The 25164-nt window shown below is 45.4% G+C and overlaps 1 protein-coding gene across 2 annotated transcripts in view; it reads left to right on the top strand.

The window, feature by feature from the left end:
* Positions 1 to 22742, top strand: part of CDRT4 (CMT1A duplicated region transcript 4) — a 44669-nt gene extending 21927 nt beyond the window's left edge. Inside the window, exons 2-4 of one of the 2 annotated variants that reach the window (XM_025864277.2) lie at positions 7914 to 7995; positions 19691 to 19765; positions 22206 to 22742. In XM_025864277.2, coding sequence (XP_025720062.1) covers positions 7926 to 7995; positions 19691 to 19765; positions 22206 to 22663 — 603 coding nt within the window. In that variant the 5' untranslated portion in view covers positions 7914 to 7925 and the 3' untranslated portion in view covers positions 22664 to 22742. The remainder of the gene's footprint in view (positions 1 to 7913; positions 7996 to 19690; positions 19766 to 22205) is intronic. The other variant, XM_025864278.2, reaches the window with a different exon arrangement.
* Positions 22743 to 25164: the final 2422 nt, after the last annotated feature.

The raw sequence follows: 25164 nt of genomic DNA, 5'->3' as shown, positions 1-25164 counted from the left end.
TCTAATTTGCTGGCATAGAGTTGCTCATAATATGTTCTTATAATTGTTTGTATTTCTTTGGTGTTGGTTGTGATCTCTCCTCTTTCATTCATGATTTTGTTGATTTGGGTCATTTCTCTTTTCTTTTGGATAAGTCTGGCCAGGGGTTTATCAATCTTGTGAATTCTTTCAAAGAACCAGCTCCTAGTTTCGTTGATCTGTTCTGCTGTTCTTTTGGTTTCTAGTTCATTGATTTCTGCTCTGATCTTTATGATTTCTCTTCTGCTGCTGGGTTTAGGCTTTATTTGCGGTTCTTTCTCTAGCTCCTTTAGCTGTAGGGTTAGGTTGTGTATTTGAGACCTTTCTTGTTTCTTGAGAAAGGCTTGTATTGCTATATACTTTCCTCTCAGGACTGCCTTTGCTGTATCCCAAAGATTTTGGACAGTTGTGTTTTCATTTTCATTGGTTTCCATGAATTTTTTTAATTCTTCTTTAATTTCCTGGTTGACCCATTCATTCTTTAGTAGGACGCTCTTTAGCCTCCATGTATTTGAGTTCTTTCCGACTTTCCTCTTGTGATTGAGTTCTAGTTTCAAAGCATTGTGGTCTGAAAATACACGGGGAATAATCCCAATCTTTTGGTACCGATTGAGACCCGATTTGTGACCTAGGATGTGATCAGTTCTGGAGAATGTTCCATGGGCACTAGAGAAGAATGTGTATTCCGTTGCTTTGGGATGGAATGTTCTGAATATGTCTGTGAAGTCCATTTGGTCCAGTGTGTCATTTAAAGTCTTTATTTCCTTGTTGATCTTTTGCTTAGATGATCTGTCCATTTCAGTCAGGGGGGTGTTAAAGTCCCCCACTATTATTGTATTGCTGTCAATGTGTTTCTTCGCTTTTGTTATTAATTGCCTTATATAATTGGCTGCTCCCATGTTCGGGGCATAGATATTTACAATTGTTAGATCTTCTTGTTGAATAGACCCTTTAAGTAGGACATAGTGTCCTTCCTCATCTCTTATTACAGTCTTTGTTTTAAAATCTAATTTGTCTGATCTAAGGATTGCCACCCCAGCTTTCTTTTGGTGTCCATTAGGATGGTAAATGGTTTTCCACCCCCTCACTTTCAATGTGGGGGTGTCTTTGGGTCTAAAATGAGTCTCTCGCAGACAGCATATTGATGGGTCTTGTTTTTTAATCCAATCTGATAGCCTGTGTCTTTTGATTGGGGCATTGAGCCCATTTACATTCAGGGTAACTATTGAAAGGTATGAATTTAGTGCCATTGTATTGCCTGTAAGGTGACTGTTGCTGTATATTGTCTGTGTTCCTTTCTGATCTTTGCTGCTTTTAGGCTCTCTTTTTGCTTAGAGGACCTCTTTCAATATTTCTTGTAGGACTGGTTTTGTGTTTGCAAATTCCTTTAGTTTTTGTTTGTCCTGGAAGCTTTTACCTCTCCTTCTATTTTCAATGATAGCCTAGCTGGATATAGTATTCTTGGCTGCACATTTTTCTCGTTTAGTGCTCTGAAGATATCATGCCAGTCCTTTTGGCCTGCCAGATCTCTGTGGATAGGTCTGTTGCCAATCTAATGTTTCTACCATTGTAGGTTACATGTCTCTTCTCCCGAGCTGCTTTCAGGATTTTCTCTTTGTCTCTGAGACTCGTAGGTTTTACTATTAGATGTCGGGGTGTTGACCTATTTTTATTGATTTTGAGAGGGGTTCTCTGTGCCTCCTGGATTTTGATGCCTGTTTCCTTTCCCACATTAGGGAAGTTCTCTGCTATAATTTGCTCCAATATACCTTCTGCCCCCCTCTCTCTTTCTTCTTCTTCTGGGATCCCAATTATTCTAATGTTGTTTCTTCTTATCGTATTGCTTATCTCTCGAATTCTGCCCTCGTGATCCTGTAGTTGTTTCTCTCTCTTTTTCTCAGCCTCTTTATTTTCCATCATTTCGTCTTCTATATCGCTGATTCTTTCTTCTGCCTCATTTATCCTCGCAGTTAGTGCCCCCATTTTTGATTGCACCTCGTTAATAGCCTTTTTGATTTGGACTTGGTTAGATTTTAGTTCTTTTATTTCTCCAGAAAGGGTTTCTCTAATAACTTCCACGCTTTTTTCAAGGCCAGGTAGTATCTTTAAAGTCATGATTCTGAACTCTAGGTCTGACATCGTACTAATGTCCGTATTGAGTAGGTCCCTGGCAGACGGTACGACCTCTTGTTCTTTTTGCTGAGGTGATTCTTTTCGTCTTGTCATTTGTCCAGAGGAGCATAGATGAATGAGAGAACAGAATGCTAACAGGTTAACAACGTCCCCAGCAAATATACTCTATACAAATCAGAAAAGACCTGAAACCAGGGGACAAGAAAGGGAAAGAAAGAAGAAAGAGAAAAAAAAAAGGAAAAAGAAAAAGATAAAAACAAACAAAAACAGAACAAAACAAAAAAAAAACAGAATATGATCAAATATGGTCAGGCTAGTACATAGATCAGTGCTACACACCAGATTTTGGGCGTATTTTGGTCTGTTAGAAGAAAGTGCCTCCTAAAATTTTAAAGGAAGAAAGAGTTATATATGTACAAAAGAAGGGTTGATACAATGAAGGGATGGAAGATGACTGTAAAGATGAAAATTTTAAAAGATTTTATAAAAGGAATTGATAAGAAGTTGTTTTTAAAAAGAAAGAAGATTTAAAAAAGAGAAAAGAAAAAAAAGAAAAAAAGAGAGAATGTGATCAGGCAGGAGACTAGAACAAAGCCATATATTAGTGATTTAGGGTATATTTTGATCTGTTAGAAGAAACTGCATCTCAAAATTTTAAAGAGAGAACAACCTATATATATATGCCAAAAATAAGGGTAACTACTATGAAGGGATAGCAATATGACTCTAAAAATGAAAAATAAAAAATGTTTTTTTTTAGAAAGGGATTGATAAGATGTTGGTTGAAAAAGGGAAAAAGAAAAATTAAAAAAAAACAGTTAAAAAAATTAACTTTGAAAAACTAATGAATTATGGTAAAAAAGCCATGAATTCTATGTGCAGTATTCCCCTAGCGCTGGAGTTCTCCCGTTCTCCTTGATCGGTAAACTTGGTCTTGGCTTGCTGGCCGTTCGTGCTGATCTTCTGGGGGAGCGGCCTGTTGCCATGGTTCCCAAATGTCTTTGCCGGAGGCGGAATTGCCCCGCCCTTGTCGGTCCGGGCTAAGCAAGCTGCTGGGGTTTGCTCTCAGGAGCTTTTGTTCCCTGCAAGCTCTTGGTACAGCTTTGGAGGACCAGGGTGAAAATGGTGGCCTCCCAATCTCCGCCCGGAGGAGCTGAGAACTCGGGGCCCCGCTCCACAGTGCGCCCCCAGAGAAAAGCAGTCACTCCCTTGTCCCCGGTCTCCGGCCGCACTCCGTGCTCACCCGGCCTGTGACCGAGCGTTTCTATCTCTGGCACCCGACCCCGTGTGGAGTCTCCAAACCCAGCAGATCCCTGCGGTGTGCTCCCGCGCTGCTCCTCCCGGGGGGGGGGAAGGGGAGTCTCCCCGGCTCTGCCGCTTGTTGGGTCCCTGCTGGAGTAGCAGTGGCCCGACTGGGCCGCGGATCACAGTTCATGGCCACCCCGAGCTGAGAGCCCGCGCCTCGGCTCCGTCTCTGCAGCCGGCTTCCCTGCTCCGATACCTGGGAGCTCTGCCGCACTCAGGCTCCCCCAGTCTTTCTGTGACCCCGAGGGTCCTGAGACCACACTGTCCCACGAGGGTTCCACCCCCGCTTAGCCACTGGAGCGATGTCCCTCCGCCGAGCCAACTTCTAAAAGGTCCGATTTTGTGCTCCGCGGCTCTAGCACTTGCCAGAAGCGGCCCACGGAGGCCCCTCCCCCGCCGTCTATCCTCCCGAATATCGCCTCGGATTCACTTCTCCGCACGTCTTACCTTCCAGAAAGTGGTCGCTTCTCTGTTCAGAGAGTTGTTGCTACTCTCCTCTTTGATCTCCTGTTGAGTTCGTAGGTGTTCAGAATGGTTTGATCCCTATTCAGCTGAATTCCTGAGACCAGACGAAATCCAGGTCTCCTACTCCTCCGCCATCTTGCCTGCACTCCTCAATTTTTTTTTTTAAGAATTTATTTATTTATTTAATTGACACAGAGAGAGAGAGAGAGAGACAGTGAGAGAGGGGACACAAGTAGGGGGAGTGGGAGAGGGAGAAGCAGGCTTCCCGTGGAGCAGGGAGCCCGATGCGGGGCTTGATCCCAGGACTCTGGGATCATGACCTGAGTGGAAGGCAGTTGCTCAACCAACTGAGCCACCCAGGCGCCCCAAGTCAATGGTTTTAAAGATAGAACACTTCAGGAACTAACGGGATCCGTTCTAATATAAAGGTGCTGTTCATTTCCACCAGCCACAATAAACAGTGTCTTCACTCTTGTGTTCTGAGCTGATGAGCAATGCAGGGGGGACTCTCATGAGACCCCACAAGGACTTGCTCTCTGTAGAGTTCTTGGTGAAGCTCTAGCCTCTGGGCAGGTGCCTTTCAGCCTGTTAAATTTGACTAGCCCAAATCCAAGTAGGGTGTGGGGCAGATGGTGGCCTTGAAACTCACATCATTTTAGACCTTGTGCTTTCGGACCCAGGAAACCTGTTCCTGATCCCTTTTATGTATGTGTATGCCTGTGCATGCACAAGCAGGAAAGAAAGATTGGTGGCAATCCTCCTGTCTTCAGGACCGGGGAGAAGCCCAAAGAGTATGTGGTGGGGTTCGATAAAATCGTTCCATGATAGTACCTGACGTTTGGTCCGGCTGCTTTCACAAAGCCATTTTTTATGCCAAGGACCTTTTTACCTGGTCTTAAAAAGAAATCTCTAAAATTTCAGCTTCCTATATCTCTCAAGTAGTATGCAAGGCAAGTGCTCCAGCACAGTCTCTGAGCCCCTCTTCACGCCTTTGTCCATCCCTTACTCCCTCCCTGACCCTCTGGCCACATCATTATGTCTGCTATGTTATAAATGGCCTTATCAAAATTGGCTTTTATAGGATGGCTTATTTCTGTGGTATTTTATAGCTATAATTCTGCACTTAGATAAATTCCCTTCTTCCAGTAGACGTTGCATGGTCCCCTAGAGACGGGAGTGGGATGATGCAGAGAAGACCACTCTTACTGCTGGTAAAGGTAGGAAGCCCTCTTCCCTCTTAGTCTCGGGGGCTTCGTCTGGTAGGGGCCTTGTATCATTTATCTCCTGCTGTGTAACAAGTTACCCAGGACTCAGTTGCAACAAACGTCTATTATCTTGCAGTTCCTGCCAGTCAAGAATCCGAGTGTGCTGTAACTAACTGTGTGCATCTGTGTCAAGATCTCTCTCCGTGAGGGTGCAGTCATGGCTTTGGCTGGGGCTACGGTCCCATCTGAAGGCTTAACTGGGGGAGGAACTGCTTCCAGTCTCACTCACATGGTTATTGGCTGTTGGCCATGAGGCTTCTCCATAGGGCAGCTCATAATATGGCAGCTGGCTTCCCTCAGAATGAATAAGAGAGAGCACGTTCAAGATAGAAGCCACAGTTTTTTGTAAATTAACCTTAGAAGTGACATTCCGCCATTCTTCCATATTCTATTTGTTGGAAGTGGATCGCTAGGTGCAGCTCATACTCAAGGAGAGGGGGGTTTCATGAGGATGTGAACACCAGGAGGGAGTCATTGGGGTCCATCTTGGATGCTGCCTACCACAGGCCTTTGGGCCCAGTGGCTGTTGAGTCTGTTCAGCCTGTGGACCCTGCCACCCCAGTAGTTCTGATAAGCCAGTGGCTGTGAGGGGCAGAGGGAACAGAGCTTTGTGTTCATTCTTACTCCTCCTGGGAGGTGGGTACCTTCACTGGCGAAGCCTTCTGAGGACTTCTCGCGGGCAAATGATTCTAAACTTCTAAACTAGATGCACTTAAACTCCAGTCTCCCATCCCATCCCACCTTCACTCCAAGGAAAGCAGACGAGTCCAAGACAGCCCTCTCTCTGTGGTCTTTGTCACTTATGAATAGAGCTCCCCAACACAGATGCTTTCTCTAGAGTTCGCCTAGTGCTCACCTTGGGTGCCGATGTTACTCAATATTCTTGTTACCAAAACGAGCCCTGGTCATAAACCAGAGAATGAAATTTATACCATTAGTTCAGGGCTTGTTGTCTTCAACACAAAAGCAGACTTAGAAAGATCTTTATGGGTCATGAAATGCTTTTGACTGAATTAATTGGATCATTCTAAACATCCACGAGGCAGGATGTTTCTCATTCTGGATGCGAGAAAACCGAGGTTCAGAAAGATTAAGTAATTTGTTCAAGATTGGACATAAAGAAATGAAGCTGGATTTTAAAACCAGTTCTCCCGACTCCAATTCTGTGCTTCACCGAACCCTGTCCCTTTTAAAGTTGTTTGCATACCTGAGTCTCCAGATTATTCCTACTGGGAATCTGGTGAGACTTCTTGGCGCAGTTTGCTCATTAAGTCATTCTAGACCAGGGCTGCAGTGACCTGAGAAAAGAAATAGAACCCAGCTGGGACAGGGTATATCAAAGCTGAAATTTACATGGTAGACGTGGCTGGTGACTTTAGAGAGTTACACGGTGTTTGTGTGTGCATGTGTATCCACGTGTGTGTGCAGCTCGTAGACTCTTTCTCATCCTAGGGACTATACAGATATTCTACTCAGGGCTATGTGTGTATGAGTGCATGTGAACACATGCGTGTCTGCAGGTGGACACAAATGTCTCAGACCTGCCTGGGCTCAGGGATGATCTCCAGCAGGTGTCATTTTGGGGAGTGCATGGTATAACAGGGCTGTTGAGACCTGAAAAGTGGGGTAGGATGGGTGAGATGTGGGGACAGCAGTATGGCAGCAGTTCTGTTGGAGGGTCCCCTGAGCCCATCCTCTGACCTCTCACTGCTCCAATCTCTCCCCTGATCTTCAACTTATTGTCCATTTTTGAGGAGAAACATTTGGTTAATTTCTCCAGCCTGAAAACTGGACCACATTGCTTTGGAATTGTGGACAATATCACAGTCCTGCATTCATGATGATGACCACAATCTAACCAATGAGCTCTTACCATGGGCCTAGGCCCTGTGCCCAGTGTTTTTTTATGAATTATGACAAAACTTCTCATGGCCATCCAAGCATAGTTCCTGTTACTGCCCCTCTTTTATAGATGAGAACACAGAGATTAGGAAGTTGAAGTATCTTATTTCTGGTCACACAGCTAAGAATCTGCTGGAATGTCCCAAGCTCATGCTCTTCATTCTATGCCATACTTTGCTGCAAGCAATTGTTTACTAGGCAACTTTGCCTTTTTAGGAACTTTGGCTCATTGTCTTATCAGTTTGCCCTCTTGAGATGTTGAAATACACAATGGTATCCCAGAAACACAACAATGACAGCAAGGAGAGAGCTGGTTTTCCTGCGGTGCTGCACGAGGGTGGATCTCGAAGGCCAGACCTTCGTTGGGCAGAGGACGTCCACACAACACACTCCATGAGGGGCCTGTTCCCGGATCTTAAAAGCATTCGATGCAACCGTCCTCCATGCCAAGGAGACACATTACAGCCCTCGTTGTTTAATTGGGTTTCTGACTCGACAAAAACTCCTTTCGTCAGAACTTCAAAATTTCCTGGCATGTTACCCACACATATTTTCGATGTGGATAGCAGTGATGTTTTGTTGTATACTACTTGTGTATATTTGTGCCTGGAAAGATTCATTTAAGACTGGTAACTAAATATTTCTCTCCAATTTCAAGAGACCCCCCCCCCTTGACCTCAGGGGAATTGGCAATTGCTGTCTTCTCTTTTAACTGTAGGTAACAGTTTTCTATACATTCCACTGTCCACTTCCCCCCAAACTATCCATATTAGTTACAATATATTGTGTTTTACAAATTTACCTTTCTCATTCTATTTTTCCCAGAAACCTAGTTAAATGAACTGCACCAGACACTTGCAAGAGCTTCCAGATGGGAGAAGGGAGGACAAGAAGAGATCAGAAAAAGGTAAGCAAGTCTGGCCTTAGATCATGATCATAGTTAGTCCTCAGAGTAGGCAACGTGTGGGCCGGGAGTTGACTGGAAATTAAAGATCTTGCTTCTGAGCTTTAAGAAACACAATGTGGGAAGGGAGAGTGATATATACCAACTAAGTAACAGATAGTGGGACAAACGGCCCTGAGAGTTGAGGTACAAGGGGGTGCACATGTGAGCCCACCTGCAGGGCTGAGCGGGCTCCCAAAGGAAGTGTCACTGGACCAGCTCTGGGAAGAGAGATAAGGAGACCAGTGGGGTGGGGAGGGGCATTGGGGGGAGCATGCATTTAATTGATAATCATAAATAATCACTTAGCTTCTTCATGAAGCCTGAATCCTGGACGGTTGTGGTTCCAAGGGTTGCTTCTTCTGGGCACTTCGCATGAGGTGTCTCATTTAATCTTTACCAGAATCCTACAGGAGAGGTGTATCATTTCCGTTTTATAGATGGGGAAAACCTAAGGCTCAGAGGGAGGGGAAGTGATTGCCCACTTGGAAGCAGTAAGTGTTGTTGTTAGGACTTGAACCCAGCTCTTCTCACAAGCCATTATCTGTTTGTCATATTTCTTAGGGTGATGTCTCACCTTTGCCAATCGACCTTCTTTCGTAGTAGCTATTGTCAGGTCATTTAGTCCATGCTTCCCTTTGTGCCCCCTGCACAGGTGTGTAGCTGCCTGATGTTTGGATTTCCAAAAACTTTTAGAAATTCCAAGGACCATTGTTATGGCAATTGCAGGAGCATTCATTTATCTAATGATTTTGTTCCAAGTGCCTGGGGACGGAGTTTGTGATGAATGGGATCCCTGCTCTTATGGAGCCTACCTCCTAGTTGGTTAGGAGAAAATAAACAGATGAATAAATCATAGGATATATATCAGTCAGGGCTGGTGCCATGCACAGAATTGAAATAGGAGATTTGGTTGTGATTGGTGGCTACTCTAGCTTGTCATGGAAGGCCTCCTGAAGAATTCACATTTAGGCTGGGTCCTGACTTGTAAGAAGGAACAACCCATGTGGAAATCAGGGAAAAAGTACATCCCAGGCAGAGGCTGCTGAGGGATGCTCACATGGGAACAAACTTGGTGGGCTTGAGAAGAGGAGGAAGGCCAGTGTGGCCTTGCGGTGAGTGGTGGGGGAGTGACACTGGCTAAGGCCAGAAGGGTAGGTGGGGGCTAGATCAAAGAGAGGTTTGTAGGCCAGGGTCAGGAATTTGCATTGCATCCCAAATGGAATGGGGAGCCATTGCGGCATTGGAGGTGAAATGATTTAATCTGACTTATATTTAAAAATGATCACTCTGGGTCTTCTGTGGGGAAGGAATTGCAAGGGCGTAAGAGTGGAAGCAGGGAGACCAGTGAGCAGGTGTCCGGTGGTCCAGTGAACAGATATTGATGTCTTGGACTAGGTGGAGACGAAGAGAGTTACATAACAATAGAGTGTGAGTGGGGAGAAGATAATGAACTGGAGGTACTAAGTGAAGAAGCAAGAGGAATCAAAGACGACCTTGACATTTTGGAACTGGGTGATTTGGTGAACGATGGTGCCTCTCTCTGAGATGGGAAAGACTGGAGAGGAACATTTTAGGGAGCAGGGTGGAGAGTTGTGTTCGAGCCACGACAAGTTTATAGGACCTCAAACATACAATGAGACATACAAATGAGATACAATACAATACAAGACATACAAATGAGAATGTACGGATGGCAGTTGGATTTATACATTTGGTCTTTGGGGATGGGGTCAGGTTAGTGCTAAGATTTGGCAAATAGATGAGCTTCGAGGCCACAGGACTCACTGATGTCATCCTGGGGACATGTGGAGATAGAAAGAGAGAAAGGAGCCCAGAAACCGTCAGTGGACTCTGAAAAGGAGGGTGACAAGTGAAATGGGAGGAGAACAGGTCTGTGTGATGTTATAGAAGCCAAGTAGGAAGATGTTTCAAGGACACGACCGTGGTCAGCTATTACCCATGACCACTGCATTTTGGAAGATAAGAGGGGGAGGAGCCTGGGATGCAGTGGAGAGGTGTTTTTTGATAAGAATGTGGCTACTTTATCCATTGTAGTGGGATGGAGGGCAGTATGCGTGCATCCCTCGTGAGATGATGAAGAAACCGCTATTGATAATGGGGTGCTGTTGGTACAAAGGAAGCCAGTGTGCCAGAAGTTGAAGTTGTCAGCGGCTGAGGGGCAGAGACTGACAACAACCAGGTGGGAAAGGGGTGGTATGGTCTCAGAGGATGAGCTTCAAAGAAGACGGGAGGAAAATGGTTTGAGAATGGCAGTGGGGAGTAAGGAGGATGAATATCCACCTCCAGGTCCAGAAACTTGTGGGTCCTCGGGGGAAAAACAGCCCTCCCTTGAGAGGAGAGAGGGCACATCCTTTGGCGATGACCCAACAGAGCATTTGTTGCAGAAAAGTCCCAGGGATGTATAGGGGTGGGGGTTTCTCCAAATTTATCCGTTTACGTAAGACTTCAAATAAATCCTATACCTTTTGATCACTGACCATTTTCTTCACGTAATGTTGTAAATGCTATTTATAATAGGGTTATGTTTGCTTTCCTCTAAGAGCACAGGGGAAAGACGGATTTCCCCCCCTGGGAGGGTTAGGAAATGTTTCTCTGAGTGGTTGAGCCATGCTTTGGGTTTCGGGGGGACATGCAGCCCCCTTAGAAGTGGGAAGTGAGAAGAGGACTCAGGACAAAGGCAGTGGTCTATGCTCAGGGTTTGGCCAGTGTGAGGGAACCGTGGGAAGTTGAGTGCACATGTGTCTATGTGTGTGAGCAGGGGTGAGTTGTAGTGATCGGAGCCCAGACTGGGAGGCCTTTCTGGGACTAGATTTTAAGGAAAGGGCATCCTTGGAAATAGGTAGTAAATAATTTTTGAACAGAAGTGTGACCCGATCAGAACCTTCTCAGTTGTTTTTCTCTGACTAGAATATCATGCCTGGCACAGTGCTTGAATAAGCGTTCAGCAAATATTTGTTGAAAGGATAGATTAATATATTTATAAATGATACTTCTTGCAGCCACCATATGGAGGATGAGCTAGAGGGAAAAAGGATAAAGGTGGGAAGACATATTTGGAGATCAGAGCCTGAGTTCAGAGTGTGAGAGGGAAGGAGGAGTTGAGTTTCTACTTTGTGTGTCAGGAAGGGTGGTGATGTCATTGACAGACACAGGGCATGGAGATGGAGGAGATGTTTGTGCAAATATGGGTGCGATAACAGATACTTAGTTTCAAACAGGTTTAAATTTGTTGAAAAGACAAAACACTTAGAGAAACTTGTCTAATAATACTGCTAGAAATAAGAATCTATTCTCAGAAGGGAGATGGGTCTTAGGACCCTGTTTTGGTTAACTATCAAGGTCCTAGTGGTACTGACGAGGTAGAGTGATACGGTTTTGGGGAAGTGATTTTGACCACACTTGGTGGAAAATGATTAATAATTCAGGATGCCAATGTAATAATTTGTAATGGGACATATACCTGAGTAATTTGATATGTCAATTTTCAGAAGATCGCTGAGTGAATAAGAGCAAAAGGGACCACACTTGTCAACCCATATAACCAGTGAGGCCCCCCCTTTCTCTTCAGTCACTTCAGAGAACAAATATGGATGTTCCCAAGTTAGCGGCACCCTCTCCTGTCACACACTGCTGGAGGAAACTTGTAAACTTTGGAAAGATCTTTTTCATACTTCCTTGCTTTCTCACTAGAAAAAATGGCACATAATTTGACAACTTCTTGATGACTCAGGGACCCCATCAAGAGCATATATGATTTCAGTTGGGAGTGATATTGCTGGAATGGTCTCATTACAGCTGGGTGGTGGAGTGGGGAGTTGGAATTGGTGGCCCCTTCGCTAAATGGCTCATGCTCATTGTGCTTTTATAGGGACTTGGTTTGCCTTTTGAGATTCTTTGGTTCCTTCAGCAGTCACAGCAGGCACCCAGTGTCTTGACAGTTGGCTGGAATATTTTGTACCTCCTTGTTTGGACACAGTTGTTGAGTGGCTCTCACTTGGCTCCTACACCTTGAGCTCTAGGCACCAAACCTTGAAAACTGAGAGTATTTTTCATTGCTCTCAGTGCTATCTCCTTGCTAGCAATACAGTCTTAAAGCATTGTAACATGCAGGCTGCTCTTGGGGGGCAATTTCCCCGTGCACAGCTGGTCTCGGCCCCAGGGAGCTGATTCTTTTTAACTTCTCTCCCAACCCTTCCAGATGGGGTGGCAGAGGTGGGGTTTAACTACAGCTCTTCTGCCTGAAGTTTGCCTCACTTTGGCAACTGGGAGCAGTTGCTCACAGATTTTGTATTAGTCTCTGACCTCAGCACTATGGGTTGTGCTCCAGTGAATGACAGACCTTGGAGATGGGAGGACCCCCAGAGACTATGGCCACAAATATCCTAATTGCTCTTTGTCCATGAAGACAGGGGAGCAGGGAGGACACAAATCACCTCTCAGGGTTGATAGGGGAGTGGCTTTGGCAGTACTGAGACCTTTGGGAGACTAAAAACCAGCAGCCAACATTTCCTGAGGACCTCGCTATACACAGGTTTATAAACAACAGAAGGGCACCAGTGAATTCTCCATTTTAAAAGACATTGCCATCACTTACAGCAGCTAAAATTGGAACACCTTAAAATTCCCAAGTGCAGGCATGATTCATAATAGCTCATTCACTTGATGGATTACTAAGCAGCCTCTAAAATAACCATGAGGACTCTAAGAATATGAGAAAATATGATCTTAATGTTAGGAAAAAATGATGGATTCAGAAGGATATGTACGTTTTGTGGCCATCACTGTGTAAGCCAAGGATGAGAGCACGCAGATGAATGTGTGCTGGTAAATGGGATTATGAAATTAAAAAATAATGTTTTCCAAACTTTCTATAATGCTGATGTATAATTTCTGCTATGAAGCCACATGGCAAATAAATACAGCAAGATGCAACTGGCCATCATAGATGACACACGCCTTAAATTGCTTTTCTAGGAAAGGTGAGGATTTGTTCTGATTCCTCCCCACAATCTGCTAGTGCATGAGGGCGCTGGCCACATGCAGGAAGGAGTATGGGGCTATGCTAATCAGAGAGAGCTCTCTTGGCACAGCATTGAAATTAGCCTCCTTCACCCCACCTTCCACCTGTAATAGTGCTGAATATCTATCTTCAAAACTTTCCTTCCTTTGCCTCAGCCCCAAACGTCACCTCTTCCTTTTGTTTCATTTCCATTTTGTACGTCGTTCTGGGACTAAAGTTGTTGCTGAGTATGAATGAGGAGATCCGGGACAAAGCACAGTCAAACTCTTAGTTTTCAGGAGGATGATTAGTATAGACTGTGGTTTGGGTGGGGACAACTCAACCCCAGACATTTGAGAGTTTTGATTTAATCATAATTGAGAGTTGTCTGTGACCCAAGAGTTGGGTGCAAGCAATGTGCGACGCGTGGATTTTCTCACATTCTGGCATGAACTGGGATAACTGTATGATACCGAGGACATGCTGTCAATAGGCTGATGGAATAATTGAATCCTATAGAAGGCAGCTACTTTAGTGCTCTGCTTCAAGGCCAAGTCTCAAATGCAAGTCACCTTCTTCAAAACAAACACTGGCCTGCGTTCCTAGTGCTCTGAGCATTTCAAAAGGGGGTGGCCGGGCCCATTGATTGAGGCCAGTCCTGGGAAATGCCTGCCTGTTTCCCCCATGTGTTTTCTAGGTTCACAATGTCCCATTGTTCCAGTGAAGCAGGACTTCCTTTTTCTGACTGATTAAACATCGTGGGGCCACACATTTTCACAGTCCCATGGCTCATGAGCCAGCTGTCAGGCAGAGAGAAGGTCTCTGAGCTCAAATTGCTGATAGCCTTTCATATTTGGTTTCCTGACTATGAAATTATAAGACTATTTCTTGCTGCCTGTTTTTCCACATCTTTCCTACCTGTCTAGCTTATCCATGTACAAGTGTCCCCAAAATGTCCATGGAAGGAAAAGGTTGAAAAGCTCTCCTCTGATTATGCCTGTTTGGCTTGTTCCGGAAATTTGATGCTAAGATTTGGAACTTGATCTATAGATAATATGACCGCATGTGCTTTGTGCCCAATGGGTCTTCGTATTACATCTTAAAATGGAAATTTTAATATTTATGACCGAATAGACCTTGGGTAAATAGAAAATTCAGATCCATAGCTCTAACTGATACGTATGCAATGCCCAGTGATTCTTCCAGTGGTGAATTTGTAAAGTGTTCCTTTAGCCACTCAACGCTATAGTTCATGTGCAGAAAGGATACCGTTGGGAAACAGCCTCTATAATCTGCATACTGGAAGAAGAATGTGGGCCCTGAGCACATCACTCAACATTTGAAACCACTGAGGCTGGCATTTAAACCGTACCCGCTGACCATCGTTTCCCTTGTTTTTACAGACTCAGCACAAACACATCTTCTCTTCTCAAATCTGTTTCTTGACGTCTCTCCCCACCCGGGCTGAGCTAGGAAGCTTGTGGTCTGTCTTCCTCAAGAGGCTGTGAGTTCCTTGAACCAAGGCTGTGCCTCATTCTGCTTTGTGTCTCCAGCACTCCCTGAGGTACCTGGTACATGGAGACGCTCAGTAACCAACTGCAGAGTGAGTCCAGGCACTCATCTTGGCCTCTTGCACAGAGACTTCTCTGCTTTTTTCTCTTGATGATGAAGAAGACATGGATTATTCTTGTTTGATTTGTTAGTAGCACAGAAAACAAATCTGCCTTGTAAGCCTTTGACATTGAGGAGGGCAGACCCCAGAGCAAGAGGTGAATGTGGAGAATTCATAAAGTGTTTTGGGTGAGCGCCACCTGCACGCATTAAAAGTGTAGGGTTTGGAATTCAATGTTGAATGCATGAATGAATGAATGACTCTTGCTTGGCCATAGGTACTTGAACTTTATTTCCACTCTGTCTCTCTCAAAGTACGCGCATAATCTTTAGAGAAAATATGCAGAGGACAGAAGCATTTTCGAGAAACAGTGTATCCCCCTCCCAACCACCATAAGTGGTGAATCAGTAATGTTAGGTCTGTGTTAGAAGATGGGCAATTCTGATTAGACTCCCATCTCCCCACCCTAGATGTAGTTAGAGATAGTTGCTTCCCCCAGAGAGAAGCATGGTCTATATCAGAACATGCTGACAGCTACCAAATATGCTGTCCGTCGGGTACAACTTAACAGAGTGCGGTAATGGGCTTGTTTCTCCTCTCTTTGGAGTGGAGGGTAGGTGTTTGGGGAAGGGCAGAGATGTGGATGCGAAGGTGGCCAGCACAGTGTTGCATACGGAGAGGTGGGGATCAGCTTGCCTCTCCCGACTTTCACTCTCCTCTGTCTTAACGGTTGTAGGATTCCCATGTTCCCCAGCATCCGTGTCCTTAAAGACACCTCAAACCATTATCGTGTGTGTATCCCCCTAGAGCCCAACAAGTAGAGGTGAGGCTATGACAAGAGTTTCCATGGCACCCACGGGATGGGGCAGGGTGGTGAGGCGGAGAGGGTCATGATGAGGCAGGGCTAATGGGAAGCTTGTTGGATGTGCATTGCATTTCCCTGGAATGCAGGGGGTCAAAGCATGCATTTGGCCTGTAAGAGGGGGGCTCTGTGTGTGTCCTGGGTAGGCCACTTGGGATGGACATCAACACATCAACCACACACTGCACCAAGTTGATTTATGCACAAGAACATTTCTGCTGATCTTAAAGATAAACCTTCCAAGACGCTAAGAGCCTAAGTGGCAGCTTCCTCTTCAGCCAAAATAAATGGAGAGTGGCCAGAGGGCTGAAAAGGGAACAGAAGCCAGGGGAGGATATGCGAGGTGGTGGTGGGGTGGTGGATAGCAGGCAGAGGTGAAACAACACCCCACATCAGTTTCCTGTTCGGGAAATTGTTCTCCTTCTGGGGCCAGACAAGACTCTTAGGTACGGATGGCTTGAGGAGAAGGGTGGGAGATGAAATGCAAGCAAGACAAAATGCCTGCAGCTCGGAGCAGGGGAGAGAGGAGAGAGGCTGAACAGAGGGAAATAGGTCTAGTTTCCAGTGGAGCACAAGCCCCTCACGTTCGCTTGATCTCGGTATGGACACTGTCGTGGGACGGAGCTTCTGAGGCTGATTTCAGAGGAAGTGAGTCATTGAAGATCTGGTTATACCTTGAGCAAGTGTATCCTTCCATCCTCTTATGTCATCACTGCCTCTGATGCTCAGAGTTCCAAAACAAGGATGCAGAAGGACAGTGCTTTAGAATCCACACAAACGTTTGGTTGGTTCCTAGTTCCGTGATGTGATCTACCTATTGAATGAATGGATGGACAGATGGATGAGGTCCTGGTCCAATGAGATGAGCAGATACTGCATAGCAATGCCCCTTTTGGAGGGTTACAGAGCAAGGTAGCATATTAGAGGCTCTGAGAAGTGCTGTACTAGAGGAATTTGTTTAACAGATCATTCCTTAAACTTCCCTGACTGAAGGCGGTCCTGCTCTGCTCCCTGGATTAAACAAGCTATGTAGCCTTACACGATGTCCTCCCTTTGCCCCCCGTCTTTCTTTAGTAACATCAATTAACGTCTTGAGAGATTCTTGCATTCTATGGGACATGGTTTAGGAAACACTGGATTAAGATAATGCTTTGCCCGTCATGAGTGTGCAAACGGCATTACTCCCACAACATTAGTGGGCTACAAAGTCTGAGTGGGGTTGACTTGTGTCAGTGCACTCATCCATCAATCCTGCTGGAATCCACAAAATCCCTTTGCAAGATGGTTTCCTGAGATAAGAATGCAGCTTGTGGCCACAGACAGAGGGTGAGATTAGCTTTGCATGAGGATACCAGCCACAGCCAATTTTCTTAGCTTGGTACTTTAAGGCTCTGGCTGTCCTTTGATCTGAGTGAATTCTGGTATTGGCGGGTGGTAGTGGAAATGAGCTACGGTCCTTTTAAATGCTTAAAGGCCGCTGACATTCAGTACCATGTATATATTTATACATATATATCCACGAATCCTTCAAAGCAAGTATGTCTTAAAACTGCAAAAGGACTGAATGATCCCCCAAACCTGTTTCCCATTTCTAAGTAGCGAATACCCCATAAATCTTCAGTGTTTTTTGATTTGGTTTCTAGAACAGTGGTTCCCCAACCTTACTGTGGATTAGAACCAAGCTTTTTAATTCTGATGGCTGTATTTCTTTCCATTCCAACTAAGTCACAGCGCTGCAGGTGGGAGCCAGGCATATGAATTTTTAAAAGATCCCCGGTAATTCCAATATGCAGTAAAGTTGGAGGACTGCTGGTTTAGAAGCATTTGAGTTTCTGGACAGTTTATTATAACAGCCATAACCTCTGTGAGAGAAACAGGCAGAGATTCATCCTGATCTCCCAAGTGAGATAATGGAGCTCCTGAGACACTTAGGAACATGATCAAGGTCACAAATTTGTGTCAGATTCTAGGTAAGTGTCACTCCTTTGAGTTTATTTAGGCCAAGGCCGGCCTATCAGATGAGAGTCTGGAAATGGTGGGACCAGAGATGGATTGGGGTGGGAGGAGCTGGGCTTGAAAACGCAGTATATCGGACATAGGTCTCTGTGCCTGTAGAGGAAACAAGAAACCCACTTCAATGTTATGTCTCCTGCCCCTCCCGTCAATGCTGTTTCTGTCTGTAGACTGCTGGTTTGCATTTCATTTATGGGGAGACAAAATGGAACCTTTGTGCCAGAGTTGAAGGAAATTATAAAAGCCCACAGCTTGTCTTCAGACTTAATGTCAACTATTTGTCTCCTTTATTCTCAAACAAACAAGTCCTCCCCATGAGTTCTGAGGCCGTCTCAAACATTCCCTGCCTTGGGTTTCCCTGCCTTCATCAGCAGGCATGGCAAAAACGTACCATTCTATAGAATTTTTTAGCAGCCACAGCAGGCTATTGTAGGGGGTCCCGTGAGATAAGATGAGAAGCTTTGAGCAAGATGTTGGGTTATAATGAATGCACGTGGGCGTTGAGACAAATGGTTTGCTAAGAACTGAGCTTCTTTGAGGCTTCAGGGTTCATTAGCTAGAAACTTAGAAGCAAGGATGAAAGGCATTATCCAAAATTCCCCAAATATCATGAGTTCAAAACATTTTCCCGTCCTCTGGCCTGATGGATTAGTCCTATTGTGCCTTTCCAAAAGTTCTGCAGATAGGGGGGATGAGTCAAGAAATCTCTTCCATTGGAGCACTGGGGTGACAACCTCTATGTTACTGGGGACTTGGGATGGGTGGCCGGCAGTCCTGAGATCCATGGTCTTAGAAGGAGATATAGAACTTTCTTTTTTTTGTTATTTATTATTACCTGAGGCTGTAGGCTAGAGGACTATGTGAACATTATTTCTTCTCTAACCTCAGGAAAATGATACTGTGAATTCTCCTAAAAATGTGTTGTCATGAGAGATTGACACTAAGACAGGACAGTTAGGGACCCCATAAGGCCTGGATCTGAGCAGGTTTGACAAAAAGTGGCTTTCAAAAAAAAGAGTATGAATAAATGTCTAGGCTGCTATCCTTTGTTAGGTGTGTTATAACAAAATGCTGACATTGGGAATAACTTACTTTAGAAATACAGTGGGATTTAAGGTTGCCCTGGTCAGTAACATACTCGCATACCACAGTGGTTCCTTGGTTGGGAGGAAAAAAGGAGGTGGAAAACCTGGGAATTTGCTTATCTCAGGGGAATGTTTCACGCACGAGCTCGTCAGCCCCTGCGGATGTTGCAGCAGAAAGAAACATGTAGAATCATTATTAAGTTAAAGCAGTGTTACTCAGTGTATCGTCCTCAGACCAGCAGCCTTACCTGGGAGCTTCTTGGAAATGCACATTCCCAGGTCTCCCAAGCAGACCTACTGAATCAGAACCGCAGGATGGGTGGGTCCAGGTGACTGTGTTTTAACAAGCTCTCCAAGCAATGCTAGTGACACTAAAGTTTGAGAAGCACTGCCCTAGACTGCTGGTTCTCAAAGTGTGGTCTCCTGACCCATAGCACTAGCATCACTGGGGAACTTGTGAAAAACCATCTGAGACTTTTTTCACTAGCACGTGATGGTAGAAATGCTCCATGGCATTTCAAGTGTTCAAGGGCCACAGAGATGGCCAAACTGAACATACAAAATAATGAGCTCTTGGCTAAAATCTCTCCGATGCGCCTTTCCCAGTCTTAGAACTGGAAAGGACCTAGAGAGATCTCCTGGACCTATTTCCTGTCACTAGGAGTTAATAATAAAACCTTACAGACTGTCAGCATTTCCCTCCCCGCTTCTGGTTTAGAACGTTGACTGTTGAATCAGGAGCTCTGGAGGTGGGGCTCAGCACTCTGTGTTTCAACAAGTCCCCGGGGCAGATTCACCCTCCCATTTGAGGACCACTAGACCACAGTTCCCATCAGACTGCCCACATGCATGATGATCACCTTCCCCCCATTGCTGGCTGAGAAGTGCAGCGAGGAGGCAGAAACTCGGGCCCAGTAACATGCTTGCATCCTGATAGAGAAAACGACATTTACTGTGACCTCTTGTGTTGAGCTCACCTAGTCCCCAGCTCCATGGAAGGTGCATCCTCTTTTCTCAGGTCACTCTGTGGTAGCCCTGGCTAACAGGTGTTATTTTCCTCCAAGGTCTTTGGGCCTTCAGTGTGAAGAACTCTTTAGTGATGGAGGTGATCAGTGCAAGAAAGATAAAGACAGAAGAAGGTAGGGCTTGGGGCCTTAGCAATGGGAGCTCCTGCTGCGAGCTGAGAGTGAAAGCTGAGAGATCCGGGGTGGGAACACATAGAAGTGGGGCTCAGGGCGGCCACTCTTGGTACACCGGTAGAGAGTATACAGCATGCTGGGGAGAGGAAGGAGAGCTGCTGCTCATTTTGTTCCAGACAAGTATAGTTTCACCTCTGCCAGATACAAGCAAAAGCCTTAACCTGCAAGATCTTTGTATTTTTTTTTAATTTTATTTTTAAGTAATCTCCACACCCAACGTGGGGCTTGAACTCACAACCCTTAGACCAAGAATTGCGTGCATACTCTACTGACTGAGCCAGCCGGGTGCCCTGAGATCTTTGCATTTTGCATTTGCTTGGAGGAGACAAAGATGAACCATCGAGTCTGCAGTTGTACATTTTTTTTTTAGTGAGAGGTGATGTCACATATCTTGCCTTCTTAAGGCAGAATAATACACAACTCTTGCAGGGAGATGAAGTCTTTCCCAACACATTCTTTTTTTTTTTTTAAATTTTTTAAAGTTAACATATAATGTATTATTTGTTTCAGAAGTACAGGTCCGTGATTCAACAGTCTTACACAATTCACAGCGCTCACCGTAGCACATACCCTCCCCAATGTCCATCACCCAGCCACCCCCTCCCTCCCACCCCCCTCCACTCCAGCAACCCTCAGTTTGTTCCTGAGATTAAGAGTCTCTTACGGTTTTTCTCCCTCTCCTGTTTTGTCTTGTTTCATTTTCCCCTCCCTTCCCCTATGATCCTCTGTCTTGGTTCTCAAATTCCTCTAATCAGCGAGGTCATATGGTAGTTGTCTTTCTCTGACTGACCTATTTCGCTTAGCATAATACCCTCTAGTTTCCACCCACGCCATTGCAAATGGCAAGATTTTATTTTTCTGATGGCTGCATAATATTCCATTGTGTATATATACCACATCTTCTTTATCCATTCATCTGTTGATGGACATCTAGGCTCTTTCCATAGTTTGGCTATTGTGGACATTGCTGCTTAAACATTGGGGTGCAGGTGCCCCTTCAGACCACTACTTTGTATCTTTGGGTTAGATACCCAGTAGTGCAATTGCTGGGTCATAGGGTAGCTCTATTTTCAACTGTTTGAGGAACCTCCATACTGTTTTCCAGAGTAGCTGCACCAGCTTGCATTCCCACCAACAGGGTAGGAGGGTTCCCCTTTCTCCACATCCTCGCCAACATCTGTCCCCAACACATTCTTTACTGACAGATCTGTCCCTAGACAATCTCCAGCTTCCGAATGTCCCCACAGGGCAGCCTGGGAATAACTGTATAATCTGTACTGTCTCTGATTATCCCCAGTGATAAGTGTTTTTCACTGAATTGAGGTCGAAGATGGCAAGATCAACCTTTTAACTTCCTTGCCTCCAAAACCCCTATTGAAATGATCAAAGTATGCACCATTTGCGAAAACAGGGAATGTAGCACCACCAGGAGAGAAATCGTGAAGCATTTCTGCTAGACGGAGTGAAGTTGCAGAGGGCAAAGGGAGGGACTGACCTGCCCATGATTTGGTATCTACAAAAGAAGAGGTTTGGTAAACTCATGGATAGAATTTTCTAGTAAAGCCTCCCTACCGCAAACACCCAAAACTTCTGGCCAGCACTACAGGGAAAAGCATATGGATTTCTGGGCCCGTCAGATCCGAGTTCAAACCCACCATTCCCTAGTTATGCAAGCTAGTCAGCCTCAGTCTTGTTCTCAGTTAACTGGGGGATTAAACAAAACAGTACAGGAGAGGACACATAGTCAAAATGTTCGTAGTCCATTTACTGATTATTACATGCCCGATACTGTGCTAAAAGCTCTACATTTCCCTTAACCCACAGAAGGCTCTATGAAGTCGATTTTGTTCCAGCCACGATTTTACACATAAGGCAACTAAGGTTTAGAAAGGCTAAGGGGTTTCTCAGGTTCACAGCGACTGTGCGGGTATAGAAGGAACTTGGACTCAACCAGACTAATTGCATAGCCCATCCTTTCAGGCTCTAAGCTGAACTGTTCCAAGCCCTTAAAATATATTGCTTTATTTAATCCTTACAATGGCTTCCTGGTAACCATTTTTGTCGGTGGAAAAGAAATGGAAGTCCAGAATGTAAACAATCTAATATTACACAAAGATCTGAAGCCAAGCCTGCTGGACTCCCAAGGTCCCTGCCCTTTACCACCATGTTGTTCCCTTAATTGATATACCCCATGGAATGTCATTCTGTCTCCCATCTTTGGCTTTGACTTTATTCCCACTGAATACAAGGGGTGTTAAGGCCAATTATGTGCGAGGGGGGAAAAGTTCAAAATGTGGTTCCAATACCCTTCAATTCTTTGAAGAACTGGATCATTGTAGGCAAGTGCCTCTAAATCACCTGTATTTCTCTTTGCTGGTAGAACTCACAGAGAACATCGGGCTTCCCGTGAATGTGCTTGAGAAACACAGCCCTTGGCCAGCCTATGTCACATATGTGTCCCCGATGGTGAAAAGACTCATTGAGAAAAGCAAAGCTAGAGATCTGGAATGCATGCAAGCACTCGAGGAAAGCCAACGGACATCGAGGCAGAGCAAGCCAGCCAGCATCACTCAGCTGAAAAGGAGAAAGTCATCTAAGTGCTCTGGAACCTTGGTGTCGAAGGACGTGGGGTCAGAGACCATGTTCTCCATGTGGAGCTCATACTCCATGCCGGCCGTGGGTCCTACCACTATCTCAGAGCCAAGGCACTTTCATACGGATGCCAGCGAAAATCCCACTGCAAACTATAACAAGATCATCTTCTCTCGAAAACTCATGACGAAGATGCTTCCATACAGCTCCCTTCTAGCCAGCAAGGAGAAACATTCAAATATTTAGCAGGGAGTCCCTGCTGTCACCCCCCGCTCCCGCTCCTCCGCCCAAGATTGTACAGCAATTAAGCTCCATTTGTCGCAAATTTCACTATGTCCTTTAAATGTGAACTTGCCCCTGCTTGTGCAGAGGTTGGCTTAGGTAAATCAGATCTGAATGTGGGCTGTGGGTGGGCAGGTGTATCCCCTCCAGCATCATAGTCAGATGCGGTTGGGAAGCCCCACACTCTAGTTCGTGCCATATGATGCTTAGAACCTGAGAGTGAATGAGTCCCAGTCCAGGCAGGACACAGAAATCACACCAGTTACTATGCCAGAGATAATCTGATAGAAAGACTTTCTAACCAGGTAACTGAAAAGGTGGGGAGAGAACCCAAGGGTATTAGTGGCGGTAGCCACCTGCAGGAAGCAGGTTTCCCAAGGCTGGGGGAACAAAGGCGAGATATTGGACTTACTAAAAGTTAGGCACTTGGAGAAGGGGCGTGTGGGCTGAATCTCAGATTTCTGAGACTGGGCGGGGTGGGTGATGCTCCTCAGCTGCTTCTGGTGTCCCTGAGCTCAGAGGAAATTTCCACTGGGGATGCTACCTCAGTCTCTGTGGAGGGGAAGCTCTTTGGCTGAGGTTGGTTCTGTGATTGTTGGGAAAACCAAAAACTGGACTCAAATGCTTCTGGAAGGAATTGACACTGCCTGAGTGGACAAGAAGCGTTGCCAGTGGAAACAGACAGGGACAGGAAGCCAACAGAGGGTAAACAGGAAGCAAACCAAGAGAGAATTCCTTCGTTCCCTTCCAGCCTCACAGCGCCCCCCTGCCCCATACCTCCTATGGGCAGAGCCTCTCAGGGAGGAAAGCAGGAATGTGGTTTGCAGAATCCCAAACCCCAACATCTCAGCATAGGATAAAAGGATAGACTTGAAGCCAAGCGAACATTCGCTTCAAAACTAGCATGGTGGTGTTCTGAGTAAGCCCACCTTGCTCCACCTGGCACCTGAACTTGGTATTGAAATGTTTTCTCCTTGGCGGGTTTACAAAGTGGCAGTGGGGGTGTGAGTGTCCCCTGCTGAGAAACGGAGGATTTCCTCCCCTGTACTAGTTTAAGGCTTGCCTCGTGGAGTAGAGTTGGCAGGGGAGACGTTCCTGGCTGGACCCCAGCTGTTATTTGTCAGACCACACTTAGGCCTGGTCCATCCGTGCTCTGGGCCGTTTCCCAATTGGCCCCAAAGCAAGTGATGTTAAGCTTAGCCTCAAAGCGGACAGGCTTTGTCTTTCGATGCGAGGGGACTCTGGTTATGACAGGGAGACCTAGCTGATCTCACAACTGAAGTTTATCTATTGAGCATAGCATGGCTCCATTGGTAGCTTTTCTTTGACTTCACCTGAATTCCTGTGTTTATAGTCATGAAGCAGTCAATACCCATCTTGCTTCCCTCAGAGAGATATGGAGGATGTGATGTGCAAGTTGCTGTAAATGCCATGTGAAGAAGTCAGATTTGCCCTACACATGCGTTATTTCCGTACAGGAATCTTGCAGCAACTTTGGCGCTCACCTCTGCTGTGTGAGTAGTGTTGGGACAGCTGCAGAAATTAGGAGCTCTGGACTCATTCCTGGGTTACCAGGTCTTGGCCAGAACGAATTCTTGCAAAAATACAGGTGGTTTCCAGTGAATCTGAATGACCGTATTTTGTGGCTGTGGGTCATTTATAGACATGGAGGCAGGTGATAAATTCCTCCAACAAGAATTTTTATCTCTTCTATCCTTTCATGGGAGTTTAAAGCTAGAATATATTTGGAGTAGATTTGGGAGATTTGCCTATTCTGGAGCACCAGGGATGTCTCTCAAGTTCTCATGAACAAAGCTAGTCCCAGCAAATGTCTAACATTGTTAGAGTTTATAGAGATTTGGGGATTATTTCTTCCAATCCCTTTGAGGGCAGAGCAGTTACTTTTTTTTTTTTTTAAGTTTTCTAGGGGTTTAATAGTTTTTACAAAAGTATCCATATATTCTCTAAATTAAAATGATGGTTTTACAGATAACAGTGTTTAGATTGAGTTAATTCTCAGCCTATTATGACAACACAAGCACGAGTGGAAGGACATTATTAACACCTTATGTTGTGATGAGAATTGCTCGTATCTGGGACTATAGTCCAGACCCACGGTCTCCTAAGACAGTTTTAAGAAAGAAAAAGTCTAATTCCTTTTGAAATGGGGGGACTCTGTTTGAGCCCAAGCTGGGGTTCACAGGCCCAGCCACCATGGGGACTTGACCAGCTGTGACTACGTTTGCATGAGCACCGAGGGGGCTGCTGGGAAGACACCGTTAAATAAGACCAGCTGCACCCAGTAATGAAGACTCCGTCATTGGGGGAGGGAGGGTGATCCTCAGTAATCCGTGTTGCTTGGATATGTCTTCTGCTCCAGACCTCCCTGAGCGCGATGGAGGTGGGGACCAGTGAGTCAAACTCCTCCTAAAAGGCTCTTTTGCTAAAACCCTAGAAAGCCCTGA

The sequence above is a fragment of the Callorhinus ursinus genome, unplaced genomic scaffold (genome assembly GCF_003265705.2).
Source record: "Callorhinus ursinus isolate GAN/ISIS: 27379988/994484 unplaced genomic scaffold, GSC_fseal_2.0 scaffold43, whole genome shotgun sequence".
In the NCBI taxonomy this organism is placed as follows: domain Eukaryota; kingdom Metazoa; phylum Chordata; class Mammalia; order Carnivora; family Otariidae; genus Callorhinus; species Callorhinus ursinus.
Note: the sequence above shows the minus strand (reverse complement) of the source record. Positions and strands in the feature narration are given on the sequence as shown.